General features: G+C 33.5%; 3 protein-coding genes across 14 annotated transcripts in view; 1 reads left to right on the top strand and 2 right to left on the bottom strand.

Annotated features, from left to right (window-relative positions):
* Positions 1–71: 71 nt before the first annotated feature.
* Positions 72–22,692, top strand: part of LOC132705793 (phenoloxidase-activating factor 1-like) — a 120,354-nt gene continuing 97,733 nt past the window's right edge. Inside the window, exons 1-3 of one of the 2 annotated variants that reach the window (XM_060676673.1) lie at positions 72–420; positions 476–1,045; positions 1,115–1,386. The gene's annotated coding sequence lies outside the window, so the exon portion shown is untranslated. Of the gene's footprint in view, positions 421–475; positions 1,387–22,692 lie in introns of both variants that reach the window. The other variant, XM_060676674.1, reaches the window with a different exon arrangement.
* LOC132705795 (arrestin domain-containing protein 3-like) lies at positions 1,419–17,733 on the bottom strand. 2 transcript variants are annotated; one of them, XM_060676680.1, is made up of 9 exons: positions 15,815–17,733; positions 15,688–15,758; positions 10,689–10,798; positions 9,155–9,323; positions 4,426–4,679; positions 4,256–4,379; positions 2,799–2,913; positions 2,654–2,744; positions 1,420–2,592 (listed from the first exon to the last, which is right to left on the bottom strand). In XM_060676680.1, the coding sequence occupies exons 1-9, from the start codon at positions 15,924–15,926 to the stop codon at positions 2,532–2,534; spliced, it is 1,107 nt and encodes a 368-aa protein (XP_060532663.1). In that variant the 5' UTR covers positions 15,927–17,733; the 3' UTR covers positions 1,420–2,531. The 2 variants fall into 2 exon arrangements, with proteins under 2 accessions (XP_060532662.1, XP_060532663.1); XM_060676679.1 differs by lacking the exons at positions 15,688–15,758; positions 15,815–17,733 and adding an exon at positions 13,601–15,680 and having other exon boundaries at positions 1,419–2,592.
* The window catches only part of LOC132705790 (LIM domain and actin-binding protein 1), an 80,549-nt gene continuing 77,096 nt past the window's right edge, over positions 19,240–22,692 (bottom strand). For 7 of the 10 annotated variants that reach the window (XM_060676655.1, XM_060676659.1, XM_060676656.1 and 4 more), the window contains 2 exons: positions 21,083–21,213; positions 19,240–19,654 (listed from right to left, as the gene is read on the bottom strand). In XM_060676655.1, the coding sequence (XP_060532638.1) occupies positions 19,513–19,654; positions 21,083–21,213 (273 nt within the window). In that variant the 3' untranslated portion in view covers positions 19,240–19,512. The remainder of the gene's footprint in view (positions 19,655–21,082; positions 21,214–22,692) is intronic. The other 3 variants (XM_060676662.1, XM_060676666.1, XM_060676665.1) reach the window with 2 other exon arrangements.

Raw genomic sequence — 22,692 nt, 5'->3', positions numbered from 1 at the left:
ATGAGTTGGCCGAATGATCCTGCTAATAATGCTCAGTTGAAATAAAAAAAATTAAAGGTTTATTGAATGAATTGTTTTAAAAGTTTAAAAACATGGTTGTAAGCTGGCCAAATTACCTTATGAACCTGCGCAAATAAAGCGTAGTTCAAAATATTTATAAGTCGAAGGCTGAAAGGTTTTTCTTTGTGGTTAAAGATTTCTAGGAATGAACTAATGCCTGTTTATTTTACTGAACTAGTTCCCGACGAAAAATATGATAGAATTTATTAAATCTGGTGTGATAAAGTACGTTATCCTTATAAAACCAGTTTCATGTGTTATTTGTAAAAGGCAATATAATTTAGTATCCGTTTAGACAAATGCTTTTTCAACATTGAGCTGTATTTTTTTACAACAGACAACTAAATTTTAAAATTACAGGTATTTAAAATAGTCATCGTCTTTATTTATGCCCAGCTTGAATAATTTCTTTCAGGAAAATGTGGATCACAAGTTTGATTTGTTCCGGCTGGTAAAAACTAAAAACAATGCTTCCTTTAGGATGATACATCAACACTATGGCATCACTCTTTGCGGTGGGTAGAAACTGGGAATGCAGCGCTTATTTTCTGTTAACTTTAACAAATAAATCCGACGCCAATGTAAAGACGTGTGGCATATTTAATTGAAACTCTGTTGCAATTGCGCTTGTCACTTAGAATTTTATTCTTATTTTACTCAGCAATTGAAATTTACTTTATGTTTCTACGCCATGCTGAAAGACGAAATTTCCAGCGGGATCTTAAATATAAAAGTTTTTATGACCAATGATTTCTATAATCCACAGCAAAATTATGCTTAACCTAAAAACATAACACCAGAGAATAGCGAGAATCAGCTGATAAATGGCAAAATTCTTATCATCTGCGTTTTTATTCTTAGAGAGAAAATTTAACCCTGTAGTGAAAGTCACGTTTCCATATATTTTTCCTAACGTATAATATTAGTGGACGAAATAAAAACTCCTGTGTATTTTCGTGGTATTTTCTATCTGTGGAATTACTGGGTACGTTTATTTTCAAATAATTGTAAACTGAATCTATGCTATGCAGTATCGTAATGTATCGTATTGCAGTATTCGATCAAATGGAAACGATTATTAATTATCACTGACATTTAAAGGTCAAGTTTTTAGTCAACCAATCAGATTTAGTTTCGTTCCGATACCTACCGCGAGGCGGCACTTGTGGCGGTTTTGTTTTTGCGTCACATTGATTTGAAATTTTTGGTTCTTATTTTTCATTTTTGGTTGGCCGTTTGTGTCATAAATTATAATGGCGACTTAAGGAGAACGTTATAGAAAATATGTTTGTCCTGCTTTTACTGAGACTTCAATTCAAGGAATAGGTAAGTAAGAAACCAAGTGTTACAAACATTTATTAATGATAATCTTTTAAGGTGAACAACAATAACAATATTGTGCTTTGTCTACTATAATAAATGCTATGCTGCTAGACAGTTCTTTAAAATACTTCAATTTATGTATTTTGGGATGCACGTTCATGAATTTTTTTAAATCGTTAAATTGACTTTCCATAAATGTGTGCCAGTCATCTAGATGAATTCGATACGCTTAATCCATAGAAACATTTAAACCTATGGACTAAATGCACTGTGGTCATAGTTTACTGTGCTAATTGTGTCAAAAATAAATTACAAAAATTTCAGGTAGGTAAATAGTTATATATCAAATTTTTCAGTCTAACATTTAACATTTCAATAAACATTAAGGTTATGACACAAAACATCTTAATTACAATTACCGTTAACTGTAATAATAATTCATTTAATTTGTAAAAAATATCACTTCATTTTTGAAAAACGTTTCGGAAAAAATGAAGGAAGTATTTGTTGTATTCGAGTGCCTTGTGTAAAAGGGCCATTTAATATCAAATCTGCTAAAATAAAAAATAAGTTTGGCACACGACGTCATCGATTGATATATTTTGAGAACTATTAAAGGTACACATTTCTAACTTGGCTATTGTCGGACTATATTTTTTTATGATAGCTTCCCATGATTTTAAGACAGCGTCTTTTTTTAAATGTATTTACAATATGTTACTGGAAGTTCGTCATAAAATTATGTTAGAGCTGTATATTTTGTTTTACCTAATAGATGGCGCTATCACGCATTCAGTATCTTATACATTTTCAATGGCCCGTGCCAAAAAAAAGTTTTTTTTTTATTTTGAAAAAAAGTGCCTGGACAATTTGCTATTGAGCAGTTTTAATTCTCTTCTTGCCAGGCCTTTAGCCCGATTTCGATATGAAACGACCCCAAATATTCTGGATGAGTAATACAATGTGAATTTGGTGTATCAACAACGGATCAGAAGCAGTAATCAATGAGCAAACTCTGGCATTTCAGGCTGCATTACTCATTAATTGCATTTTTCGCGTTTCGTCAGTCTTTTAAGCGGTCAGTGTATATCGATAAAAAGAAAATTGAGGTTAAGTACCCTGTTGGAGGTCGTTATTGCCTTTGGTTTTCATTTGTCCTCTGCGTTATCGACTGTAACGTAAAGGGGCTTGTACAAAACTATGGGCTCTCTAAAAATAAAGGTAAATTTAGTTTAACTTCGCTTGTTCTCGAACCCTACTCATGATTCACCGTAAATAGTGCTCATTTCCGTCATATACTTGGCCCAACAAAAATTCCGGCCCCAGGTACTGGCCTCCTTCCACGTGTGAGCAAGCGTTTTCTAAATTAATATCGGTCAACGCCAGAACAATAACGAAAGATTGTATTATGTTACCATATTTTATTCTGGGGGTTTTGTTCGAATTGGGGATCCGGAAGGGGACGGTTCCTATGGTAATTGGAAAGGCAACCTGCACGACGTCGAAGTCTTTGTCCGTGTCCAAACTTACCTAGAAATTGAACCAAAACTTCATTTCCTTCAAATTTTTGGAAAAAAATGTCTGACATAAAAGTTGTTTTTGCACGTATACAATAAAAAGTAGCAGACCAAAATGTGTTTTGCCCCTATCTGAGATCCTTTTAAACGCCGATTTCAAAGATATATGACACGCTATGGTTATGTTTTGATATTTAACAGAGAGAATGTCAAAAACTAAAATAATTACAGATACAAATTTTGACAGAAAGAGGTGCCCAGGTGTGACAAATTTTATTGCCAAAACCTTTCCATAATCATATTTGCAACTAGAACAGTATACGAGCTAGCACAAAAAACATGAAAATTGCACAAGTGTATTATTTTAAAAAAAATTGAGCAAAATATTATTAAGAAAAACTGTTTAGAATTAAAAGTTATACCACTACTACTAATATAAAATAAGTTGTTCGAAAAATATGTATCATTTCCTTGTTATTTTTTTTTCAAAAATGATTCTAAATCAAATCCATTTAGCAAATTTTTGTCCCAATTCTGTTTCGTTTGTAAAATTAACCGAGATTTTTAATTTTTTAGTGAAACACAAATTTTATTTTTGCGATGATATTTGATAATACTTTTGTTTGTTTTAATATGTGTTTCGTTAGTTTTGGTTTCCAAATTAAATTTAAAAATTAAAGAGTTTTAATGAATTTAATTAATAATTTTTATTAAGATAAGCAAATCTTCATGTAATGAAGATCAACTAAAAGGAACAAAATCAAATAGCTCTTTTTGACTTCTTCGCCAAACTGATGAGACCCAGAAAGTTCGAAAGCTGCCGTCACGCAATGGAAAACACTAAATAACACTAGGTTGTGGTGAATTTTCAGGTGGAACCTAATTTCAATAGTGCAAAGTCAAATGCAAAAGGCAAAAGCATAATTTAATTATCGTCAAGCACCACCATCATCCCTTCCATATGGTACCACACAACAAAGAGCAATTTGATTTTTTTCATCATCATCATCTTAAGGTTCTCTCACTGCCTAAAGAGACTGATTGAAGTCACGAAAACGTTTCAGTTTGTACGGTATCTTTTGTTTTGGGATTTTGGTTTTGACTTTGCACTAGTGAAACTAAGTTCGAGCCCAAGATTAACCACAATCTAGTGTTGTTTTGTGAGTTCCCATAATTGATGATTGAAGATTTGTAATATACTAATACTTTTTTCTAGAGTACTTTAGACACTCCATTTATATAGCCTGGGCCCGACGATCCGACAAACTGGGATCGATCTGGTCAAAAATCCATTTTCTTATAATAATTAACAAAAAATTTATTCCACCTCCCTCCAAATACACTATAGTACTCACGGTCAAAATGTAATATATCTGCGCCAGTCGACATATGCCGATCAGTGTCGTCGGCATGGGGGGTATCACCAAGCTGTTGGAGCTGTCCCACTTGCTCCGGGTGTGCGGTTTGGCCGTCCTACCTCTAAAATATGAATAAATAAAACAAATAAAATAAAAATCGCGCCCACCTGTATTCGAAAATCAGGTGCCTGACGTCTTTGGATACGCCCAACACGCCCCGATCTATGAAAAACTCGCAAAATTGCTCTAGCCTGACTCTTAACCTCACTTCGTCTTCGCTCTGATTATCGATCGTCGCTCTGACCTTGATGCTCTCCTTGCACACGTAAGCTGAACGTTCCAGGACGCATCGCAAGCTCAGGGTTCCGCGTTTGCAACACCAACAGCAAGTGGATCGCTTGTTTTCCATCACGGAAGCTTTCTGCAATTGGGTGGTAAAGTTTACAAAAATAAAATTTATTTTTTAGTACAGTGAAAACTTCCTATAGCGAAACTTTATATAACGTCAAACTCTGTATTACGGACAAAATTTGGTGTACTATTAGGTCTCCATACAAAGCTATGTATTAATCCACCCTGTATAACGAATTTCTCACTCTCTATACCGAAAGAAAAAAGGGCACATCAGGTAACAAAGTAGGGAATGTAATTAATAGAGTCTCAGAATTCCTTACCCTAATAATCTAATAATCTATGTATAAAAGCACACCATTGTTTTAATCAGTTCTAATTTGACTTAGTGAATACGGCGAGCATGGCCAGTAATCGAAAAATTTTATGATGATGATAAAGTTGCTTTAATTCGGGAGATAGAACGGGGAGAAAAGAAAAGTGATGTGGGACTTCGATACGGACTTACATCGTCGACTGTATCCACGATTTGGAAGTGCAAAGAAAAAAATCATTCAGGCTGAAACGGCAGGCAGTTCTAGTAAAAATCTAAGAAAGCCAAAATTTGAAGATTTGGATTGCAATGTTGCAGTGGTTCCAACAGCAACGTCTTAAAAATGTACCACTCTCTGGACCTATCGTAAAACTAAAAGCAGAAAAATTTGGCATTATCGATTTCAAGGCTTTGGAAGTTCAAACAGAGACATGGTATAAATTATGGACAGATAAGTGGCGAAGCCCGTGATGTCAACAGAAAGGTCACTAACGATTAGCTGGAGAAGACGTGGCCAAAACTAGCAGAAAAGTACCATGCCGACGACATTTTTAATGCTGACGAAACTGGTATTTTTTACAAAATGACGCCAGATAAAGCCCTTAAATTTCGAAGCGAAAAGTGTGTGGGTTGAAAACTTTTCTAAAGAACGTATAACAGTGTTAGAAGCTGCCAATATGAGTGGGAGATAAAAAAGAAAGCTAGTCGTCATTGGAAAATCAGCCGGTCACTTATAAGGCAAACAAGTCTGCATGGATGACATCGCAAATTTTTGAAGAGGAGATACGGAAATGGGATGCAGAATTAACGGGGAGGAAAATATTACTTCTCTTGGATAACTGCCCTGCACATCCCCATACTCCAAATCTACGGAATATTGAATTGGCTTTTCTTCCAGCCAAAACAACAAAGTGTGTTACAGCCGATGGAGCAGTGCGTAATAAAAAGTCTTAAGAGTCGATACAGGAAAAACATTTTAATAGAATTGATCGAGTCAGAAGACAAATTTTCTATTAATAGTAATAGTAAAGCTTGGAAAGAGGCGACAGCAGAAATAATTCAACACTCCTATCGTCATGGACTTGGAAGATGATTAGCCACTAAGCGAGTGGATAATGCAGTTTTAAACAACAATTATGTTTACAAGGAGGAGTTGCAAGATTTTATGATGATAAATCAGGATTTACCTACAACAGCAGACTTGACCGAGGAAGCCATATTACAACATGCAATAAAGGGCGAGGAAAAGCACCAAAAGGAAGAAGAAGATGAAGGGAACCACCACCAACCATTCAACAAGCCCTATATTGATTTTTTTATATCATGGGGAAGATGCCCCTCTCAAAGAAATGGTAAAAATATAAGCGAAAGTACGAGATGCGTATTGGCATATTAAAAAAATGACCGATTATTTGAAACATTAAATGTAGTTCTTAAATATTTATACAAAATGATCCTAAGTAGATGTTAAAATATGTATACAAAGTAATTAAATATTACAGAACACATATGCTTATTGTTATTTTTCAAGTGCCTATAACTATTTATAACGAAGAAAAAGCAGTCCCTTCAATTTCGCTATATAGAGTTTCAATTGTATCTGTAATAATATTTAATGTTAATTTTAATAAAATTTGTCACACATGCCTCAAGACATATTAATTAGCGAACCCCTATTTTCAGACGTTGACGGCGCGCCACTGATTTCTCTCAAAATAAAAATTATCCTTACAATCTCCAATCATGTTTAAAGAAATTTTATCTCTTCTTTCCATGATCATAACAATATCGTTAATATGCAGATAATTACCAATATTATTTCTTACTTAAGTAATTGTTTGTTTTATTAAATTAAAATACTTTGAAAAATCGAATTACGAATACGACGTTGTTTGACGTCAGTTTTTAAATTCAGTTCTTCGTGTCTTTTTAATTTGGTGTTTTAAAATATTCGAGCATGGTTATTTGAAAAATGAATGGACGAGTTTACTAATGAGGAATTCGTAGATGTGGATGTTATGTATGTTTTGGCTGATGATGCGCCGGAAGCTAAGCAATTAGCGAGACATACCAGATATGAAAGTAAACGAAAAAAAAAAAGTAAGGTTAGTAGGCAAGTTATTTACGTATAAAACAAAACGCTATCAATTTTGTTGTTTGTTGAAGTTGATGGTTGAATTAAGTCATTATTGTTAAAATAGGTTTTCGCGAATTTAACACCCGTACACTTTCTGAGTAATAAAAGTGCAACCGCAGCTCGTCGTTAGTATATTGGACTTTCTCCACAGCGCCGAACTTTTTCAAAACAGATATTTACAAGGCTGGCAAAGAAATTTGCAGAAAACGGTAGCGTATTAAATGCTAAAAAGGTATTCCGGAAACATAATGTTTTAAATGAAGACAATAAGGCAAAAATATTAGGATTCTATGAAGCACATCCAGTTTCCCCTACTACTAGAGTATGTGAAGAGACGGGTATTTCTCGGGGATCAATCCACTAAGTTTTCAAATATAAATTTAATGCATATAAATACCGTAAAACTCCAAAAACCAAGTGCAGAACAATGTCAAATATCAATGGACATAATGCGAATAATAATTTTTTTATATAACAATTTCATTAGAAGAAAGGGTTTTAATAGACAAAATACTTGGTCTTTAAATAATCCTAGGCAAATACACGAAATAACAACCCAGGAGTACCAATCAATTAATGTATGGTGTGGTGTCAGAGATGGGCATATTTTGGGTCCAATATTTATAGATCAAAAGTTAACTGGAGATCATCAATCATCACCTAAATATATGGCAGCAACAAGGTGCCCCTAACAATGTTGTGCAAGTTAAAAAAAATTCTATTAGGATTGTATGAAGCAGTTTCCTCTATTACTAGAGTATATGAAGATAGAGGTATTTCTCGGGGATCAATCTATTCAGTTTTGAAATAATATAAATATAAATAATGCATTTAAATTTCGTAAAACTCAAAAACTAAGTGCAGAACAACGTCAAAGGAGGATGCAGTTTTCTTCGGATTTTTTAAATAGACATAATGAGAATAATAATTTTTTTGAAAAACATTTTATGGACTGATGAAAGTTCGTTCACTACAAGAAAGGCTTGTATTGATATTGGTCTTTAAATAACCCTAGGCAAATACAAGAAATAAAAACCCATGGGTACCAATCAATTAATGTATGGTGTGGTGTCACACCGAAACATATTTTGGGTCCGATATTTATGGATCAAAAGTTAACTCCTTGTAATAATGTCGTGGAACTTCGGCAAATGATTTCAGATGCAAGAGACAATCCGGAAAGAGTGCACGAGAAATGTGTTCAGGAAAATGGTGGTCACATGGTGGTATTTAGAATAGTTACGCTAAGTTAATTAGCGCCTTGTCATTTGGGCTTATGCATTTCTAGAATTTAAACTTCAAAAATAGTTTTCACTTTAGTGTTGCTGTAAGAGAATATTTAAATCGCACATTTATTAGCCGATGGACTTTTGGACGTTTGGACTTTTTCTTAAAAGTCTGATTTATCGTACCCAGTTAACACTGTAGAACAGCTATCGTATAAGAGCCTCCTGCGATATAATAAGAAACACTTGAAGTATACTTCAAAGAGTACGCGGTGGTAATATGAGAAAAAGAGCTGATGCGTGATGACACTTTCAACAACATATCTAGTTTTATGTTGAATTCTTTTTAAAGGTTGTTTTTAATTTACTAACAGACCATTTTGTTAAACATTATTAATAGTAGGTAGTTTTTGTTTAAATAAAAATCGTTTATTATTTATCTTACTGGATGTTACGTTATTTCATTAATACTATAACAATAAAAAGAACAATCTTCTATTTTTTTTTCTGAAGGTAACTAAAAACTAGATGTTTTGTTTCAGATAGATATTTTACTTTTTCACAGTGGCGACCCAATTAACCAAAATATTATTTGCCAAACCCGTACAAATGATTGGAGATTGTAATAATTTTTATTTTTTGTTTTGGCGTACCATCAATGTCTGCCAATATAATCTGAAATAATGCCTCTCGATACATAGTACACGTGTGCAAACTTTTTAAAAAATATGTATTATTTTTGAAAACTTCATCACCCTGACTTTGAAAAGTTAGCACGTCTAAGACATATATTCGTGTGAAGTTTTCTTTTTAAAATAGATCTAAAAATCCCCCCTTCGATTAGAAAAAACACTGTATACGTTACGCACCAAGTATTGCTCCTCCATGCAGTCAATGTGAGGCCCGATGACCGTAAAGTACTTCGTGCCCTGCGGAGGACTCGCATATGGTATATCGATGGTGACCTTGAAGTAGTACCTGATTTGCACAGGCCGACTTTCGAAGGAACAAGGTAGACTTGACTCGGGCAGAGAGAATCTAAGCGAAAGGTTGAGGTTAGGACCCAGGCCGAATAGTACAATACAACTAAGTTGTTGGTAATGGGGAAGGTGGAACAAATTTTTATAAAGCTGGGACTACCTGGAAGAGGTGTTACTATACTTCCTTTTTAACATACTAAAAGTCCCCGGATGTACCTTAGAAAATTGGTACTTTTGGACAAAATCTTGTTATATCTGCAAAACTGTCACATATATTAAAAAATATCAAGAGAGCAACATTGAAAAAAATACGCAGCAAATATGTATTTTCAGCTTTTTACCTATAATCGTATTGATGATATAATAGCTACAATTTTCTTATAATAGTGAAAATTTGCAAATGTGCCAAAAGATAGACCTAATACCTACTGTTTGACTACTAAATGCTCACTTTAGCGGACAATACAAAAAAACACGATTTTTTTGTAGGATTTTCATTTTTGACCGACGATAGTAGGCCCGAATGTATCTGTACTGTGCGGCTTAACGTTGATTTTGAAAGAAAAAATCTCAACTACCACAGTTTTCCTGAATCTTACGACCGCGAAGGTAACACCGTAATCCCAACTACGAAAGCTATTGACCGCTCAATTTGATAACGATAACCTCACTTAAATATTGAAAAGGATTATTGATTTTACTTTACTATTCTCTCTTAAAGTAGCATAAAGCCTACAAATGAATAAACTCAAGTTATAGGGAATAACTTCAATAACCACCTCACTTATCTGGAAATCCCGGAATTGTGCCTTTCCTGACTAATTACAGATGAGCTGACTCCAGTACAAAGTATTTGTTTGTCCTAACCTAACAATGTTTCTATTCAGCACATAAAATAAAAACTCAACGCCAATCAAATAAACAACGAATTTGGTTATTTGCTTTTAGCGCTCAACAAAACTATTTTTTAAACGCGAGTAGATGTGGGCCTACTATAGTCGATCAAAAACGGAAACCTGACAAAAAATCTTGTTTTTTTTATTATCCGTTAAAGATAAAATTTTTGTTAATTATAATTATAAAGTTTATACAAAGTGAGAATTTAGTAGTCAAGCAGTATATATTAGAACTATCTTTTGGTACATTTAAAAATTTTCCCGTTTCCTTCGTATTTTTTTATGCCTTTCAATTTTGTTTTCTTGATATTTTTTGATATATGTGATAGTTTTGGACATATAACAAGATTTTGTCCAAAGGTACCGATTTTTGAGGTACCCCGGATGTACCTCAAAAAAGGTCCGCCTTTTAGCATGTTAAAAAGGAAGTATAGTAACACCTTCTCCAGGCAGTCCCAGCTTTATAAAAAATTGTTCCACTTTAACATTTATTTCTATTGTACTAGATTGACGTTTGACGATTTTACCTGAATGGAAATTTGTGCAGGCCTCTGGGTAAAATCGGGATGGTAGTGTCCAAATTATTCTCACCCCATATCACCTGACGTTGATCGACAAAATACTGGTCGTCTTTCACCTGAATAGATCACGGGAATATCAATAACGCTACGACTATATCTTCTTCGTGCTAGCTTTTATTGTCAATTATGGGGTTTAACTCGGGTTTGATAGGTAAGGGACACAACATTAGGGTCAGATTCTCAACGGTTTTGGTATTGTACTATAAAAATATAGTGCATTTATTGCTTTGATGTTGTAAGTATTTTACGGTACCTTCTTACCCGCATCCCAACGCATCAAGTAGGTCTTGCCCGAGATGGACCGTATTAACATGAAATTTTTATTTGAAACGTAAGTGGACCGTTTTAAATTTGGTCAGGAATTGATGCCGGGGAGTATTTTCGAATCAGTAGAAACATTTATTTTAACATCATTACATATTACGCAGGTATTTGACTATGATCATTCCCCAACAGGTAGGTATTTATGTACCTGTTTTCTCTGGATAGCTCCAAGGGTAAGGTTAAGTACCCGTACTCCGTTTATCTTACAGGTATGTTTGAAAATAATCATTTTTGTCTTGTGTGCCTGTCGATTAACAACATTCTTCTTCTGTATTTTTGTGTCTTTTACATAGTTCTTCGATTTGTAGACAACACAGTCTTTTATAAGACTATAGATTATGTTCGCGGTGGATAAAGGTATGTCTTAAGAATACAGATAAATATTTATTAGAATCTTACAATGAAACATTTTTTGAAGGTTCCTGTTTTTTAACACTTTAAAATGTGGAGACCGTGGAATGGATTAGATGTTCCCTTGTTAGAAGAAGGTATGGAAAACAGTGCAGAATTTGAAGACGAAGTGGAGATGGTAGTCCAACCTAATGACAATTTAGAAGACGAACTACCTTAGCAAATTAAAACGGTTTTAGAAAGAAGAGATCAACAACAGATGCCATCTTTATAATTCGCCAGTTAGTGGAAAAGTCACTAGAATACAACATGTGTTTCGTGGACCTAACAAAAGCGTTTGATAAAATACGACTTAATGACATAAGATATTTATTTAAAGAAAAAAATGTATCTCCTAAAACGATAAGAATCATCGAAGAACTCAATTACTATTAACCTGATTATGGACAAAATGATTGAAAAAGTAAAAAGATCTTACCCTAATGGAACCTACTGAAGCTGGGGGAAGGGGGGAAGTATCATAAAAAAAAAATAGCGTATGCAAGGGTCTAAGAACACAAATCATTACTCAAAAATCATTTACGCGATTTAAAAATTTGTTGGACCACTGGAGTTTGAACCAGATGCTGCTTGCCTTTATTGGGAATTATCAAACCGTATCTAAAACGAACCTACTGTTAAATTCGTGAATATGTATTTTTAATCGCTAGCTCATTCTTACCTTGTTCGCTATAAAGGCATCGAAAATAAACAAATTGTACTACATAACCTAAATACAGTGACATCACCACAGAAACCTCCTTTGCGTGTCTCCATTAATAACCACAGAAAACAGACTTTACGCTATTTTTCATTAGTTTTTCCATTAAACTAAAATGGCAAAAACTTATTCTATAAGTTTATATATAAGTTTAAGTATATAAATAAAATCTTATAATACCAAATGAATCTATTGTTTCAATGGAAATCGGTCTCAATCATAAAATATTATATACTGCTGGTTGGGATACACACTGTCACGGGATACGGATATCGAATAACGCAAAATTATATCTCAAAAGTATGGTATGTTCATAGATATAGGAAAGTGACCAATTGCTTTTGAATGGGATTATCCAAGGGTGGTCATTAACATACAATGTAACAAGATTATTACCTAAAGTTTCGGAATTTAAATTCAGGTAAAATTGTGGTCCGTAATAGAAAATAAATTTATACCTATCTGTGTTTAATATTCTTTGGTTTGGTATACTACTTAGTTTAAGTTTATTAGTAATCATTCTTATTACCTGTGTAATACACAATGTCTCATCGAACGTGGTGCCAGCAAGCAAGCATCTTTAGAAGAAACGGCCACATTGACGAAAATTCCAACATCAACTGTATGGAAAATTATGAATAATCCCATTTCAGCGAGGAAAAAAAGAAGCGATGCTGACATTTTCTCGAGTGTAGATGAAAGTGATCAAGATATAATACGGCGTAAAATTTACTAGTTATACGAGAAACAAAGCGCGCCTACATTAGATATCTTAATTAGGAGACTTCAAAAAGATGAAACCGGTGTTAAATGTGGCAGAACTACCTTAAGGAAGTGTATTCAACACATGGGTTTTAGATTTAAGAAAATTGACAAAAGGCAAGTTTTAATGGAATCTTTTAGAATTCGGAAATGGCGACTGGAATATCTACAAAAAAATTAGGATTTACAGAGAACAACAAAGGCCAATTATTTACTTGGATGAAACCTGGTTCGGCACTTTGATACCCAACTGATACTCAACTGATAAGTGTAAAACAAACGCACCATCAAAAAGAGGTAAAAGAATAACTATTTTGCATGCTGGGTCTAAAGATGGTTGGATTCCAAACGGACTTTCTCTGTCTGCGAAAAATATTAAAGATTCTTCTCTGGATTACCATGAAGACACAGCGGTGGCTGATTTTTTTTAAAGTTGGTTTAAAAACAAACATTCCTCCTAATAGCGTAATTGTAATGGACAATGCAAGTTACCATAGTAGACAGTTGACTAAAACCCCTTCCTCATGTGACACAAAAGCAACAATCCAAAACTACATGTATAATAACGACATTTATTTTCACGAAGGTTATACCAAAAAGCAATAAATTGAGGTTCTACAAAAATCATACAATACATACAATTTTAAGGCTTCCACCTTACCACTGTATATTTAATCCCATTGAACATGTTCGGCACCAACTGAAATTTGCCATTCGTCGTAACAATGTTTTTTCCCGTGTTAACTCCAATGTCCTCTAACTTATAGAAACTGAAGTTTTTAACATCCCTGCACAAATTTGGACAAATTCTGTTAAACATATAGAAAAAGCAGAACAATCGTATATCCATATTGCAAATAATATAGAACAAATAATGATTACAACAGGCGATGATAGTGATAGCGATATTGATATATTATGTGAATAATTTTAAGTAATTTAAGTAGGTAATAAAAATAATTTGTAATTTAAACATAAATACATAGATAAATAAGTAAATATTGTTTAGTATCTTTACTAACAAAACCCCAAATAATTAAATTCTAAGTAAAGTACGGACCTGTTCGACCATATTTCATTCTTACAGCTTTCCCGGGTCTTACCTTAATTCGTATCAGTTAGTCATTTTCTTATATCTATGAACAGACTTTACCTCCACGTACTCTTCTGTTGATAGGTTGTGTTCATGAAATATGCCAATAACATCAAATTACTTGATCTGAATGCAAATGTGTTATCTTTCGCGAATCTTGTTTTTTTGATAGAATCAAGTATAAATTTGCGGTTGATTTGAATAGTATCTGTCAAATGAACATTAACTTTTAACAATTCTTCTGCAAGTCGCAAGCTCGTATAGTATCTATCGGTGTAAAAATGATATCCTCTTTATCCTGGGTTATTGCTATTTTTGACACAGATGTAACGCTATCCTTGTGCTTACAGGTAAATCAGGTCTCACTAGATATTCCGATGTCAAGCTTCCTTAGTAAGACAAAACTGAATAAACATATTCGGTGTTGGCATCCGCCATTACCTATATTAATTCGTATCCCCCCTTTCGTACCCATTTCGTTACCCTTAAATCCAACAACAGATTCGTCTACCGATACCTCTCTTGATGAAACAAAATGTTCTTTGAATTGCTTGTCCAAATAATCAAATAGAGAGAGATTGTTTTTATGCAAGTGGAGCATGCAAAAAATTTGTAAAAATCATTCTCCTCTACATATGCCACTAAGAAAAAGTATTTTGGCGTTGTGACCAAATCTCTTGGAAATTAGATAAGATGATCGTACCCATATTTAGGATAACCCAAATAAATGCAGTAAACTCTTCTACCCACGTTTTGACAACCTCTTCGGTGCTATTTTATGTCTAGCGTAGTTATATATCGGTAAAAAAAAAGCTTGAAAAAATTTATCGGTTTTGTACAAGTATCAGGAATTTGTGGTCCTACCATTTTATCCCCAGAAGTAAATAAAATCCTGTCTGGTATCTGATCGTGGCATGCGACGTCCTGCGGTGGACGAAAATTACCTGGTTGTGTTACATTCTCGTTTTCTTCACTACTGCTGCAATTTGATGGTAAAGGTACAGTTCTCTGTCTTTTTGTAACTATAATATCACTACCACTACTAGAGTCACTAATATGTTCACTATCCAATCTATCATTTTCAGGCGCGTCAATATAAAATTCATCGTCACAATTCATTTTCAATTTCATCTTGTAAACATTTCTTGGGCATTTGAAATATATTTTTTTTCGAAATTTTCACCGAAACATTACACCGTACTTTATACTATCGTGTTAGTTATAAAACTGAGTAATATTCAAAATGCAAAAATGTGAACTGTGATCGAAATATATACATCAACAGATATAAAATAAACAGCTTACGATGGCATGTATAAAATAAATATCATGCTATCTTTTATTTTTACGTAAACATGTCCTTAACGAAGGTTCAAGAAAGCAATTTATAAATATTAAAAATAAGCTTAGGGGATGACCGGCCAACCAGCTGTAATGATACGACATGGTGTGCCGCCTATACGATACGGCGACATAAGAGTGCATAGGGTTAAAGGTTATTATTTTTATCGAAATAAATAAACGAATGTGATGTTTGTCAGATGTTTGTAGTATTAGTAAGATTTGTTATTAATTTCAAATTGCAAATTCTATAAGAATTGGCAATCGAGATAAACTGTTTAAAATTACAACAATGGTTATAACTCAGCACTTACCGTCCTTCTGTCTCCTGAAAGCAGCACTTTCCATTCCGCGTGGGCTTTGCCTCGCAATATCGCCCTGATAGCTGGAAAAAACCTTAATAGCACAGTGGCTCGCCATTTTTTTTAAGGCGGTACTTACTTCTCAGCTTAAAGTTCTCGATAGTATCCAGGATGACGTTCCCGTTGATGGTCTCGCCCGGATAGTAATACTCCTTGTCCAGTTTGATGTCGAACTCCTTTATGTAATCCATCTTGGAAGTAAGTGAAAGATGTATAAGGAAAATTTGGCGCGAAGTCTGAGATCAGTCATCTAGGAAGATGCGGATTGTTATCATAGCTGAGCGAGGGTTATTTTGATATCTCAGCTGTTTGGGACGCGACGCAAAAATCAATACGCGATGCGCGACGTGCCCGTCTCCACGTACCGGGTGTTTCCTCACAGAAAGGATAGAAAAAACGCGGAGCTGTTAATTTAACAGGGCGTGTAAAACCAAAATTCCATAAATCAATTTTACAACAGATTTTTCAAAGAAACTTCCACAGGCTACTGTAATACTTTTTACAAAATTTCTGGATTCCTACTGCGTCGGTTTTTGCTGAGTCGAAATTGCTGACGTTTCGCCACTCATCCTGTTGGCTTCTTCAGAGCTTGATTGAAACAGTTTCAGTCAAGCTCTGAAGAACCCAACAGGATGATTGGCGAAACGTCAGCAATCTATTGTTTGTCCAAAATAAATTTTAGGACAAGATCCGCATTTCAACCTGTAGACACCTGATTTTTGAGATTTGACATTTCGTTTTATTGTTTTGTAAAAATTTCCTATTGTGTTGTTAGTTCCGAAAGCCATTTTTAAACCACATTTTGACAAATGTTTTGAAACGTTTTCACTGGGTCCTCCTTGGTATGTAATTGTTTTAAATTGTTCGTGTTCTGTATTAGGTTACGGATAAATAGAGTTTACTGTTGCCTGGATTTGTTTTTTTATCTATAATGGACGGATTGTAGCCGTTGTTTAGTGCAATTTGTTTAATGATATTAAGTTCTTTGTCGTAATTTTCTGTTGTGACTGGCGTACTAAGAAGTATGTGTATAAAAGAGTGAAATGCGGCCATTTTGAGTGTATAAGGGTGATTTGAGCGAATATGTATGACTGTGCCCGTGTGTGAAGGTTTATGATAAATGAAAAATCTAATTTGTTTTGCGTTTTCGTAATAGTTAAGTCCAAAAAATTAATAGAGTTATCCTGTTCAATCTTGATAGTGAATTTTATACGATTATGTAATGAGTTAATGTAATTTAAAAACAATTCAATTGTCTGTGAATTATTGTCATTTTTCGGTATATATATATTACCCTGCAGTTTGTAAATATTAGATTTGATAAGACACGGTGTTGTCGAAACAATTGTCATGTGAAAATATATAATTTCGTGAAAATCAGAACTTTTAGTTCTTATTTATTTTGTTAAATGGATTTTCATCAAGTAAAAGCCACCTCAGTTCAACTAGCTTTGGGTCATTGTGTTAAGAGAAAACCTACGCACACAGACCTATATCTTAATGCATTGTCAAAATCATTGATTATCAACTCTCTTGTTGACAGAGCCGTAAAACTATTTCAGCTCGAGTCACTGAACGCAGAACCTTACCTCTGCTCTTCTCTCTAATTATTTCCACATTAAAGATATTAAGCATTTTATCACAAAATACACTTCACCACAACCTTCTAATAGCACTCTTGTCCTTCGTTACATTCAAAACAACACTGACCACATATTGAAACTACTAAGGAAATATAACTTAAAAACCAGATTTACCACTTGTCCAAAAATCTCTCAACATCTTCCAAAATTCTTACAAAATTCCATTTGAGATGCCTGGAGTACATCTATTTGCTATATTGCAAATAATTGCAGTTAATATTTTTGCAAACTTGCATATAATTGGGTATCATCTGATGTAATAAATCACACCCGAAGTAAAGATAACAAAGAACTGGGATCTTCCCAGGAGAGAAACATGAGGTATACCTCCGTCCAACATCAATCTCTACCATCTGTCATCTATTTTCTAAGTAATTACGAATTAATCCGATTATCTTGGGTGTAAATCCATAATAAAAGCGTTTTGCACATAAAAGGGAGCGACTAAGGGGGTCGAAAGCCTTACTATAGTCCAATAACACTAAACGAGAACTTTCAACAGCGCTGTTGAGCAGTAACATAGAATTCTTTATGTTGATTGATGTTGATGTCACCCATTACAGCAAGCTCATCCGCTAATGGCATAATACTAGCGATTGAGTGTTCCAGCATTTGAGGAGCAGTAATTTAATCTTACCTAATTTTAGTAGTACCCACTGCTATTCAAAATCAATTCATATACAGTGCGATTTATAACTATGTGGAAAATCAAATTTATACATTTTTTAGATACTTCTTTTTATACTTCTTCGCCGCAACTATAAGATAAATGTCTATACTACTTAATAAAATTGTTAGCATAATAAAGTTTCAGCTGTCGGAAACGGTGTCAATGATATACAGGGTGTTTCACTTAATATGAATATGATTTTCCACATATTTTGCGAATCATCCTGTATATTTCAAAATAATTTTAAATCATTCCTTTCTGTCTGGCATATAACTTTTGTATTTAACGTTTTTTCTAATAACAAACATGATACGTTACTTTAACACGTTATTTGTACACCCTGTATATATGAGTAGATGTAAACGAGATACTTTGTTTCACAAAAAAACTTTATATTTACAAACAGTTTTGAATTAAATCATGAAAACGGTTTAATAATAATTAAAAAATAATAATACGGGGTGTCCCAAGTTGTTTATTTAATATAGATTACAATAAAATATCGTTAGCGGATTTTTGTAAAAATAGTTATGTTTGAAAGAAACGAAATAAAACAATAACGGGGTTTTTATACATCTAAAGTATCATTCAGTTTGCTCTGTTTTTGATACAATTTTTGCATTAGTCATAGTCAAAGTTTAACCATTGCTTTGCAATAAGAGCTTTCATTCAAGGTTTTGATTTATAGTTAGTCTTAGTGTCAAAAGAGTATGACAACCCATTGTAAACAAAAGTTGAAAAGTGAAATGCCAAAAATAATAACATGTCTTACATGAATCAAACTTAAGTTACACTATTGCTGTATAAAAAAAAACAATTTTTTATATTAATAGGTCAAAACTTATAATGAAAAACATTTTTCTCCGATTTTTTTTTTGCCCACCCGGTAAGTTTTTTAAAAATTATTTTTATGAAATGGAGCAGGTAGGAGCAAGATTGTTTTACACGTAACACCACAACATGTTACTTTAATACATAGTATTAACAGCATCCCCGAACTATGCTAGAATTGTAACATACTGCTTAATAAATTACAAACATACTTTTTTGAGCATTTTTTTTAATATTTAAAATTTGCTGTAAAAATTCAATAGTCCTTATTTTTGGCTTTTTGAAAAAATACCATGTGAGCTTTAATATTAGGTTCTAGAGTACAATTTCTTTGTTAATCATATCCAGACTTCTAAATTAAAAGCCAGTTCGATATAAAATTTATTCTCATAGAAATCACATAGGCGGTAATACAAAACAGTAAATATAAAACGTATAAAAAAGAGTACAGATAGTAAAAATAAGTCGCATTTTCGACTAAATCGTCACAACAATAAAACAACCGAAACGAGCGTTAAAAAATATAAATAAATACAAAAAGGTTTGCTCGGTCTTTAAGTACGCTGTTTTTGAGGGCCATTTTTTTTTGGCAAGAAACCTGGAAATAAAATACGCGTATCACAATTTTTGTTTTCACGCCGAAACGGTGGTCTTCCATTTTTGTTTTCGCTGGTCCATGCCGAACGCAGTGTCGTAGTCCCCTTTCGATATGAAGAGCCGCTTAAAGTGGGTCATACAATACAAGGAACCTTTGTTGTAAGAGTACGAGTCCATTCTAAAAATAACTTCGAGTTACAAGGGTGGCGTGAAGGATGAGAATTACGCCCCAGTCGACAGGGAAACCACCTCCCAAAATCGGTTGTAATAAATATTTCGTTTTTCGCAATATTTTTGGACCAGGTTTTACAATTAATATTTTTTAAACTTGCATGTTGTAATATTAAAAAGTATTATTTGTAAATAATTATTGTTGTTGCTGTCAGTTAGTCACTCTTTGAAATTATATAAAAAAATGTCCTATTTTTTCCGATTTGTCAAAAACATATATAATATACAGGGCGTTCCATTAAAAAATTACGAAGGCTTATATGTCAGAAAAATGATACGTCACTTGGAAAAAAGACTTGGCTACTAACCCTACATTTTGTGTTTTTTTATTAAATTAAAATGTTATCAACAAAAATTGGACGCACGGTACTGTTGGTAAAGCGTATTTCGCTTTCTCTAATTGAAGGCTTTTAAATTTCGATATTGTGATCTTGGAAAACAAGGTATTTTGCTATAAAATTATTTGAAAAATATAAGTAAAAACAAAAATGAAAAGCAAATGCATAATTTTTTTTACCATTTTTCAAAATTGGTAGAAGGTAAATGACTTTTATTAATAGTTTTCAAAGAAAAATAAACTTACTGATTTACTTACAGAGAACGATACCTTTTTCCAATGTCTTGAGCCCAACAATAATCGTGTGTCTCCGTTTTATGGTTATGGTTTGCCTTGGTGACGCTTCTATCCTCATCTATTTGACTTAAAAATTTCGAAACTTGTGTCGCAGAAAATTTAGGGTTATTTTTAACAGTTTTCTTTGTGCCTATATCCAGTTGTTTCGAAGTTTTTCCTCTACACTTTCGCAAAGATGAAATTTGTTTTTAGTTTTACAATATCCTATTTTAAAAGCAGAGTTTACTTCAATTATTTTTTTTCTACTCCCGTCTGTAAAATACCTAATTACCCACCGATCTAGCGTACGGGAAGCGTCACTTCACCACGTCAGTTTCGTTTCCCACGGATCCGAGCCACTTCGGACATTTCCGGGATTTTACCGCACGGGTTTGGGAGCAATCGGATGTTTTCGGAGATATTTCCCACGCTTTGAATTTTTGACGTTTGTCAATTGTGACGGTCATGTCAATGAATGTATTCGTGTTGTTTTTCGAAAATATATCCAAAAACTAACGGTCGTAGAAAAAGTATATCATGCAACACGTTCGGTAAACTTTTTAAGTCACTCGTTTATTAAACTCGTGAGTCAAATGCCGTTTACCACACTTGTTGCATAATATACTATTAAAGTATTGAAAAAGCTTTAATTTTATCCAAAAAATGAGATAAAAACTAAACTCCACTTTTTTATATTATAAATAGTTGCTTATTTCTCATGTGATTTCCCTCTCGACCTGAGTATTGGGCGCATTTACCAACCTTAAGATACAGGAACATTCCACGCAGCGGAAGCAATTCTTGTGATAAATGTTTCCGTGCAGGGAGAGCTTTTCCAACGGATACACTTTGGTCTTGCAGCTGTCGCACTTTTCTGTTACTTTCGAAACGTCCTATGTTGTATCAATTATCGTTGTTATTTCGATTCCCACGCTTATTTTTTTGAAAAATTTAATTTAAGTTTGGAATCTGCATTTGAAATCAAACCCGCTTTCTTTTTGAAAAAAAAATCGATTTAAATCCAGATGAAGTCATTATTGTACATATGAAATGGGTAATTACGACTTTTTTTTTTTTAAATTGAGGAGCGATATAATTTTCGGATTTTTGCTTTTTTTTTAAATTGAAATTGGAAAATTTTCATACTATTTGATGCGAATGAAATGCAGTCTTTTCTGACACGTGTGATAAAATACGTTTAAATCTCAAAAGAGATTGAATTTTGGTTAGTTCGTTATTTATTTTGATTTATATTAGTTTTTTTTACAATACTATAGACATTGTTTATATACAGGGTGTGTTCTGGTTGAATGTCAACAATTAAGGGTACTTTTCAAAAAGAAAACTTCATATATCCTTTTGAGATACTGGGTGATAGTTTACAATTTAAAATCAATAGTTGATTACATAGTAATAAAACAAGACATTTGGAGAGGCGCTGAATGTGGTTCGGATCACCGATTAGTAAGAGCACCCATTGAAATCAGACACAATAACCACCACACATACACACGAGAAACAAAATAACAAAAGGGAGGTCATAAAACAATGCAACATATAGACAGTTTAAGAGATAAATCCGCTAGTTTCCTATTCAAACTACGGCTAGTACAAAAATTAGAGGAAGAAATCAACTGCACAGCAGAAGAAATGTATGAAACTTTAAGCACTTGGTGGACAAACGCTCTAATCCAACTAGTAGAAGAAAAGAAAAATCTATACTTAAGATGGTTAAGACCAAAAAACTGCACGGATACAAATATATTGTAAAAAAAGAAATCAAGAAAACAAAAAACAAATTATCGCTGAAATTAGTTCAATTGTGGCAGCATCTAGGTTTAGAGCAGCTTGGAGAACTATAAACAATCTCAAACGAAAGAAGAAAAATAAAGCCAAACTACAACTTACTGGATGAAAAACGCGATGAGTAGATATTCCACTGAACATAAGCGAAACAATAGTAAGAGAAGTAGATGACATCAAATTAGAAGAGATACAATCAGCATTACGAAAAATGAATAATAATAAAGCTTCAGGAGCAGGGGATTTGCCTATCGAACTAATTAAACACGCTACCACAAGAACGTATGAACTACTGTGCGACATCTTAAACAAATGACTGGAAGGAGAGCTGGTTCCAAAAGATTGGAGAAACTTTTACATAAACTCAATTTAAAAAAAAAGGAGACAGAAGCGACTGTAATAACTACCGAGGTATTAGCATTAAAGCTATATGAAAGAGTTCCAAGAGTCCGAATAGAAGAAGTCTCAGGAATGGAAGAACAAAACGGGTTTCAACCAGGGCAATCCTGCGCAGACAATATATTCATAATAAAACAACGAGCAAGAGGAATGGACCTTCACGCTGCCTG

Source organism: Cylas formicarius, unplaced genomic scaffold, assembly GCF_029955315.1.
Source record: "Cylas formicarius isolate icCylForm1 unplaced genomic scaffold, icCylForm1.1 PGA_scaffold_8__14_contigs__length_24414737, whole genome shotgun sequence".
In the NCBI taxonomy this organism is placed as follows: Eukaryota; Metazoa; Arthropoda; class Insecta; order Coleoptera; family Brentidae; genus Cylas; species Cylas formicarius.
Note: the sequence above shows the minus strand (reverse complement) of the source record. Positions and strands in the feature narration are given on the sequence as shown.

Coding starts and splice junctions, on each gene's coding strand:
- LOC132705795 (XM_060676679.1), bottom strand. CDS start 13,789: ATGGATATACGATTGTTCTGCTTTTTCTATATGTTTAACAGAATTTGT. Junction 4,380..4,425: donor CACCTGATTTTCGAATACAG/GTGGGCGCGATT, acceptor TTCATATTTTAG/AGGTAGGACGGCCAAACCGC. Junction 2,593..2,653: donor GGAAATGAGCACTATTTACG/GTGAATCATGAG, acceptor CTTTATTTTTAG/AGAGCCCATAGTTTTGTACA.